General features: G+C 47.2%; 1 protein-coding gene across 1 annotated transcript; it reads left to right on the top strand.

Moving 5' to 3' along the window:
* Positions 1-203: 203 nt before the first annotated feature.
* Positions 204-1447, top strand: LOC123189406 (chlorophyll a-b binding protein CP24 10B, chloroplastic). Its single transcript, XM_044601816.1, has 2 exons — positions 204-524; positions 647-1447. The coding sequence occupies exons 1-2, from the start codon at positions 307-309 to the stop codon at positions 1194-1196; spliced, it is 768 nt and encodes a 255-aa protein (XP_044457751.1). The 5' UTR covers positions 204-306; the 3' UTR covers positions 1197-1447.
* Positions 1448-8430: the final 6983 nt, after the last annotated feature.

Below are 8430 nucleotides of genomic sequence, written 5' to 3'. Positions count from 1 at the left end.
TTGGCAGGCAGTCCCCACAGATCACAAGGAGCATCAAAGCCCAGGATATTGTCCACGCGGCGTCCACCGGCGCAGCAGAATCCGATGGCGCCAGCTCCCCATTGGCCAGCGCTCTATCCATCCTACCACCCCAGGATTTCCCAGCCCACATCTTGTGGCTGCCCTGCGCCGCAACGCCACGATTTAACATCAAAACCGTCGTGGCATCCTGCAAATCCTGCGCGCTCCAACAGACGTCCTTAGCTGCCACTCCGCCGCGCGCGTCAGCGACCTCACCGTCACACCGGCGAAGCAAGACCCGCACCCATGGCGCTCGCCTCCACCTCCGCCACCGCCTCCGCGGCCGTGCTCAAGAACCCGTTCCTCGGCGCGAGGCGCGCGCTCGCCAATGCCGCCTCCCTCGGCGCCGCCAAGCCCGTGACGCGCCGCGTGGTGGTCGTCGCCGCGGCCGTCGGCAAGAAGTCGTGGATCCCCGCGGTCAAGAGCGATGCCGAGTTCATCAACCCGTCCTGGCTCGATGGCTCGTAAGTCTTCCTCGTTCGTATTGTTTCTCTTCGTTCGTCGCGCTGCATTAATCCCACTCTACGCGGGGGGAGGCCTCCATGCATGGCAGCAACTCTGAGACTCACTCAACGCGTACGTGCAGGCTCCCCGGTGACTTCGGCTTCGACCCGCTGGGGCTTGGCAAGGACCCGGCGTTCCTCAAGTGGTACAGGGAGGCCGAGCTGATCCACGGGCGCTGGGCGATGGCCGCCGTGCTGGGCATCTTCATCGGGCAGGCGTACAGCGGCGTGCCGTGGTTCGAGGCCGGAGCGCAGCCAGGCGCGGTGGCGCCCTTCTCCTTCGGGTCGCTCCTGGGCACCCAGCTGCTGCTCATGGGGTGGGTGGAGTCCAAGCGGTGGGTCGACTTCTTCAACCCGGACTCCCAGTCGGTGGAGTGGGCCACGCCGTGGTCGCGCACAGCCGAGAACTTCGCCAACTTCACCGGCGAGCAAGGGTACCCGGGCGGCAAGTTCTTCGACCCGCTCGGCCTCGGTGGCGAGACCAAGGACGGCGTCTACATCCCCGACACCGAGAAGCTCGAGCGGCTCAAGGTGGCCGAGATCAAGCACTCGCGCCTCGCCATGCTCGCCATGCTCATCTTCTACTTCGAGGCCGGACAGGGCAAGACGCCGCTCGGCGCGCTCGGCCTATAAGACGATTTTTGGCTTGCGCGCGTGGTGGGAGAGGGGTTGTTGCATTGCATCAGGACGCATGGATTGCATGGGATCGGCTGGAGGTCGAAGAAGCAGCAGCAATGTATGTGTGTCCGTGACTTCTTTGGGGTAGTGTGTGTAAATCGAATGGGGAATCAAGTACTCTTTATTTCTCCAGCGTATGTACCATGTAATATATAGTCTGAGCTCTGTAATTTAAGGCAGAATGAGCAAGGGCATTTGATTCATCACCTACCAAGTCTTTTAGAACACTGCTGGCATATTTAAACAACCCGCAAAAAGAAGAAAAAATTGCATCAGTTGAAGGAAGCACGAAAACTAGCAAAGTCTGAACTGCTCAGCGCAAGATAGGATCACGAGATTCATCTAAAAATAATGCAGTGAGTACCAGTCGAACAGGAACAGGTGTTGGCTCTGAAAACATATTATAACACAGAATATATTAACAGGAGCACTATTCCTGAACCTGAAACAGAGGAAAATTAGGAATAAATAAAGAAACAGAGGTGTTGCATTCCACGTTCGCAGGGTTCTTTGCAAACTTTCCTACAGAGTTCATCTCAAAATTGCCATGTATTTACCAAAAGCAACTGTACCATAGGTGCCAAAGTAGCACCCAGCGACATTGTTAATCCAAAAACAGTATCCTCTGGTGTCTAGACTGAATCTAATACCCTCTTTGAGGTTGGTATAAGGGCAGGATTGATGAAATTCTGCTAGAGTTAGCAGACATTTGGAGTAAATAGGAGACTACAGCGGGAGAAAGGTCTAGGGATAGGGATATTATGGAGGATGACACAAACACTGCTTACTTCCATGTTGTAGCTAATCAGAGGTGAAGGAAAAACTGATTAGTGTTCTAGATGGACCTGAGGGACCTGAGGGCTCTGGACTATTATAAGGAGTTACTTAGATATGTACACAGACCTAATATCTCTCTTAAGAGTGATTTCTATGGAGAGGACGAGAAAATTTCTGTAGAGGAGAATACTAGGTGTACCGAGGAAGAGATTAGGAAGCTGTTTTGACTCCTATTGTGATGGTGCCCTTAGGCCCGATGGATTGCCTTTTATACTTTACCAACTGTTCTGTGACATTATTAAAGTTAATTTGATAGCTATGTTTGAAGTCAGGTTTGATCGAAGCCTAGACATCTTTAGACTTGATTTTGCATCCCTCTTATTCCTAAAGAAGTTGATGCAAAAAACATGAAGAAATTTAAGCCTATAAATCTCCTCAATTGTTGTTTTAAGATTTTTACTAAAGTCTACCAATAGACTAGCCCTGATTATTGGCAGACTAATCTCTGAGCATCAATCTGCTTCTTAGAGGTAGGTTTGTTTTGAAGAGTGTGGTGACTGTCCATGAGGTTGCTCACTCTGTACACTCTTCTGATTAGAAAGGCCATGTATTTAAGATTGATTATGAAAAGGCTTATGACAAGGTTAGTTTAGATATATATTTTGTATGGGGTTCTTGAGGGGTTTTAGTGCTAAATGTATTGGTTGGATTAGGAGATTCACCCAGCAGGATCAGTGGATGTGAAGATTAATGGTGAGGGAAACTTACTTCTTCATCACTAGTAGGGATTTGAGACAGGGAGACCGTTTGTCCCCATTGATTTTTAATTTCGTGGTGGATGTGTTTGCTAGGATATTAGTGAAAGGATGACGAGTTGGGCTAGTTAGAGGGCTCTTCCCTAATTTTTGCCCTGGTGGTGTAGTGTGTATGCAATATGCAAATGACACTTTGTTGTTCATAGATAATGGCCTTCCAGTAGCTTTAAATCTTAAGTGGGTCTTGACTTGATTTGAGTTGGTTTCAGGGATGTCTATTAATTATCACAAAAGTGAATTGGTGCCTATCAATTTAGAACGTGGAGAGGTTAAACCTTTCTTGGGTATTTTTAATTTATTCAAGGGGGTTTGCCTATTAAGTACTTAGAGAGATGACCTCCAATCTCTAGTTGATACCAAGCTGGCCAAGAGAGAGGACCTCCAATCTCTAGTTGATACCAAGCTGGCCAAGATGGCTAGATGGAGGGTAAGCTCCTAGTCCTTATTAGGGAGAGTCACCTTGGTTAGGATTTGTCTGTCTAGTATTTCTATTTACATGTTGTCTTCCTATAAGTTCCCAAAATGGTATGTGCCTTTGGTCAATTCATGGTTTTATAATTATTTCTGGAGTGATAGTGAAGGTGGCCAAAAGATGCACCTTGCCAATTGGCCCTCCATATGCATGAAAAGGGAATATGGTGGATGGGAGTTCATAATATACATGATATGAATCTTTGCCTAACCGTCTCCTAGGTTATAAGAGATATCTTAGGAGAAGGCGCTCTATGGAGTAGAGTTATAGATGCTAACTATAATACCAAGAACCTTAATACTATGTGCTGCAATGATCCACATCCTTCTCAATTTTGGAAAGGGGTTATATGGGCTATGAAATTTGTTAGGTTCGGATATAAGTGGTTTTTAGGTAATGGTGGATATGTATTGTTGTTGGGGATCGTAGCAGAAATTAAAAAAAAATCTACGCATCACCAAGATCAATCTATGGAGTATTCTAGCAACGAGGGGAATAGGAGTGCATCTACATACCCTTGTAGATCACGAGCGGAAGCGTTCAAGTGAACGGGGATGATGGAGTCGTACTCGTTGTGATCCAAATCACCGATGACCAAGTGCCGAAAGGACAGCACCTCCACGTTCAACACACGTACGGTTGGGAAGACGTCTCCTCCTTCTTGATCCAGCAAGGGGGAAGGAGAGGTTGATGAAGATCCAGCAGCACGACGGCGTGGTGGTGGATGCAGCAGGATCCCGTCAGGGCTTCGCCAAGCACAAGCGGGGAGGAGAGGTGTTACGGAGGGAGAGGGAGGCGCCAAGAGCAAGGTGCGGCTGCCCTCCCTCCCTTCCACTATATATAGGGGCTAGGGGGCGCATGCCCCCTTGGAGATCCCATCTAAAAGGGGGGGGGGGGTGGCCCTGGGGGCAACGGCCCCCTAGGGTTTCCAACCCTAGGCGCCTTGGGCCCTTGGGTGGGGTGCACCAGCCCATCAGGGGCTGGTTCCCATGCCACTTCAGCCCATGGGGCCCTCCGAGATAGGTGGCCCCATCCGGTAGACCCCCGGGACCCTTCCGGTGGTCCCGCTACAATACCGGTAACCCCCGAAACCTTCCCGCTGGCCGAAACTGGACTTCCTATACATAAATCTTTACCTTCGGACCATTCCGGAACTCCTCGTGACGTCCAGGATCTCATCCGGGACCCCGAACAACTTTCGGGTTACTACATACTAATATCTCTACAACCCTAGCGTCACCGAACCTTAAGTGTGTAGACCCTACGGGTTCGGGAGACACGGAGACATGACCGAGATGCCTCTCTGGTCAATAACCAACAGCGGGATCTGGATACCCATGTTGGCTCCCACATGCTCCTCGATGATCTCATCGGATGAACCACGATGTCGAGGACTTAATCAATCCCGTATACAATTCCCTTTGTCGGTACGTTACTTGTCCGAGAATCGATCGTCGGTATCCCAATACCTTGTTCAATCTCGTTACCGGCAAGTCACTTTACTTGTACCGTAATGCATGATCCCGTGTCCAACCCCTTGGTCACATTGAGCTCATTATGATGATGCATTACTGAGTGGGCCCAGAGATACCTCTCCGTCATACGGAGTGACAAATCCCAGTCTCGATTCGTGCCAACCCAACAGACACTTTCGGAGATACCTGTAATGTACCTTTATAGTCACCCAGTTACGTTGTGACGTTTGGCACACCCAAGGCACTCCTACGGTATCCGGGAGTTGCACAATCTCATGGTCTAAGGAAATGATACTTGACATTCAGAAAAGCTACAGCAAACGAACTACACGATCTTTGAGCTAAGCTTAGGATTGGGTCTTGTCCATCACATCATTCTCCTAATGATGTGATCCCGTTATCAATGACATCCCCATGTCCATAGCCAGGAAACCATGACTATCTGTTGATCAACGAGCTAGTCAACTAGAGGCTCACTAGGGACACATTATGGTCTATGTATTCACACATGTATTACGATTTCCGGATAATACAATTATAGCATGAATAATAGACAATTATCATGAACAAGGAAATATAATAATCATTTTATTATTGCCCCTAGGGCATATTTCCAACAGTCTCCCACTTGCACTAGAGTCAATCATCTAGTTACATTGTGATGAATCGAACACCCATGGAATTCTGGTGTTGATCATGTTTTGCTCTAGGGAGAGGTTTAGTCAACGGATCTGCTACATTCAGGTCCGTATGTACTTTACAAATTTCTATGTCTCCATTTTGAACACTTTCACGAATGGAGTTGAAGCGACGCTTGATATGCCTGGTCTTCCTGCGAAACCTGGGCTCCTTGGCAAGGGCAATAGCTCCAGTGTTGTCACAGAAGAGAGTCATCGGCCCCGACGCATTGGGTATGACTCCTAGGTCGGTGATGAACTCCTTCACCCAGATTGCTTCTTGTGTTGCCTCTGAGGCTGCCATGTATTCTGCTTCACACGTAGATCCCGCCACGACGCTTTGCTTGCAACTACACCAGCTTACTGCCCCACCATTCAAAATATACACGTATCCGGTTTGTGACTTAGAGTCATCCAGATCTGTGTCGAAGCTAGCGTCGACGTAACCCTTTACGACGAGCTCTTCACCACCTCCATAAACGAGAAACATATCCTTGGTCCTTTTCAGGTACTTCAGGATGTTTTTGACCGCTGTCCAGTGTTTCTTGCCGGGATTACTTTGGTACCTACCTACCAAACTTACGGCAAGGTTTACATCAGGTCTGGTACACAGCATGGCATACATAATAGACCCTATGGCTGAGGCATAGGGGATGACACTCATCTCTTCTATATCTTCTGCCGTGGTCGGGCATTGAGCCGTGCTCAATCGCACACCTTGCAATACAGGCAAGAACCCCTTCTTGGACTGATCCATATTGAACTTCTTCAATATCTTGTCAAGGTACGTACTTTGTGAAAGACCGATGAGGCGTCTCGATCTATCTCTATAGATCTTGATGCCTAATATATAAGCAGCTTCTCCAAGGTCCTTCATTGAAAAACACTTATTCAAATAGGCGTTTATGCTTTCCAAGAATTCTATATCATTTCCCATCAACAGTATGTCATCCACATATAATATGAGAAATGCTACAGAGCTCCCACTCACTTTCTTGTAAATGCAGGCTTCTCCATAAGTCTGCATAAACCCAAACGCTTTGATCATCTCATCAAAGCGAATGTTCCAACTCCCAGATGCTTGCACCAGCCCATAGATTGAGCGTTGGAGCTTGCACACCTTGTTAGCATTCTTAGGATTGACAAAACCTTCCGGCTGCATCATATACAATTCTTCCTTAAGAAAGCCATTAAGGAATGCCGTTTTGACGTCCATTTGCCATATCTCATAATCATAGAATGCGGCAATTGCTAACATGATTCGGACGGACTTCAGCTTCGCTACGGATGAGAAAGTCTCATCGTAGTCAACCCCTTGAACTTGTCGATAACCCTTAGCGACAAGTCGAGCCTTAGATGGTCACATTACCATCCGCGTCTGTCTTCTTCTTAAAGATCCATTTATTTTCTATGGCTCGCCGATCTTCGGGCAAGTCAGTCAAAGTCCATACTTTGTTTTCATACATGGATTCTATTTCGGATTTCATGGCTTCTAGCAATTTGTCGGAATCCGGGCCCGCTATCGCTTCTTCGTAGTTCGAAGGTTCACTGTTGTCTAACAACATGATTTCCAAGACAGGGTTGCCGTACCACTCTGGTGCGGAATGTGTCCTTGTGGACCTACGAAGTTCAGTAGCAACTTGATCTGAAGTTTCATGATCATCATCATCAACTTCCTCTCTAGTCGGTGCAGGCACCTCGGGAACATTTTCTTGAGCTGCGCCACTTACCGATTCAAGAGGTAATACTTCATCAAGTTCTACCTTCCTCCCACTTATTTCTTTCGAGAGAAACTCTTTCTCTAGAAAGGACCCATTCTTGGCAACAAATATCTTGCCTTCGGATCTGAGGTAGAAGGTATACCCAACAGTTTCTTTAGGGTATCCTATGAAGACGCATTTTTCCGACTTGGGTTCGATCTTTTCAGGTTGAAGTTTCTTTGACATAAGCATCGCATCCCCAAACTTTTAGAAACAACAGCTTAGGTTTCTTCCCAAACCATAATTCATACGGTGTCGTCTCAACGGATTTCGATGGAGCCCTATTTAAAGTGAATGCGGCAGTCTCTAAAGCATAGCCCCAAAATGATAGCGGTAAATTGGTAAGAGACATCATAGATCGCACCATATCTAATAGAGTGCGATTACGACGTTCGGACACACCATTACACTGAGGTGTTCCAGGCGGCGTGAGTTGTGAAACTATTCCACATTTTCTTAAGTGTGTGCCAAATTCGTGACTCAAGTATTCTCCTCCACGATCTGATCGCAAGAACTTGATTTTCCTGTCATGTTGATTCTCAACCTCACTCTAAAATTCCTTGAACTTTTCAAAGGTCTCAGACTTGTGTTTCATTAAGTACACATACCCATATCTACTCAAGTCATCAGTGAGGGTGAGAACATAACGATAGCCACCGTGAGCCTCAACACTCATTGGACCGCACACATCAGTATGTATGATTTCCAATAAGTTGGTTGCTCGCTCCATTGTTCTTGAGAACGGAGTCTTGGTCATTTTCCCCATGAGGCATGGTTCGCACGTGTCAAATGATTCGTAATCAAGAGACTCTAAAAGTCCATCTGCATGGAGCTTCTTCATGCATTTGACACCTATGTGACCAAGGCGGCAGTGCCACAAGTATGTGGGACTATCATTATCAACCTTACATATTTTGGTATTCACACTATGACTATGTGTAGCATTACGCTCGAGATTCATTAAGAATAAACCATTCACCATCGGAGCATGACCATAAAACATATCTCTCATATAAATAGAATAACCATTATTCTCGGATTTAAATGAGTAGCCATCTCAAATTAAACGAGATCCTGATACAATGTTCATGCTCAAAGCTGGCACTAAATAACAATTATTGAGGTTTAAAACTAATCTCGTAGGTAAATGTAGAGGTAGCGTGCCGACGGCGATCACATCGACCTTGGAACCATTCCCGACGCACATCGTCAC

This window comes from Triticum aestivum, chromosome 2A, assembly GCF_018294505.1.
Source record: "Triticum aestivum cultivar Chinese Spring chromosome 2A, IWGSC CS RefSeq v2.1, whole genome shotgun sequence".
NCBI lineage: Eukaryota > Viridiplantae > Streptophyta > Magnoliopsida > Poales > Poaceae > Triticum > Triticum aestivum.
This window is presented reverse-complemented; position numbering and strand designations above follow the sequence as displayed.

Coding starts and splice junctions, on each gene's coding strand:
- LOC123189406 (XM_044601816.1), top strand. CDS start 307: ATGGCGCTCGCCTCCACCTCCGCCACCGCCTCCGCGGCCGTGCTCAAG. Junction 525..646: donor CCGTCCTGGCTCGATGGCTC/GTAAGTCTTCCT, acceptor GCGTACGTGCAG/GCTCCCCGGTGACTTCGGCT.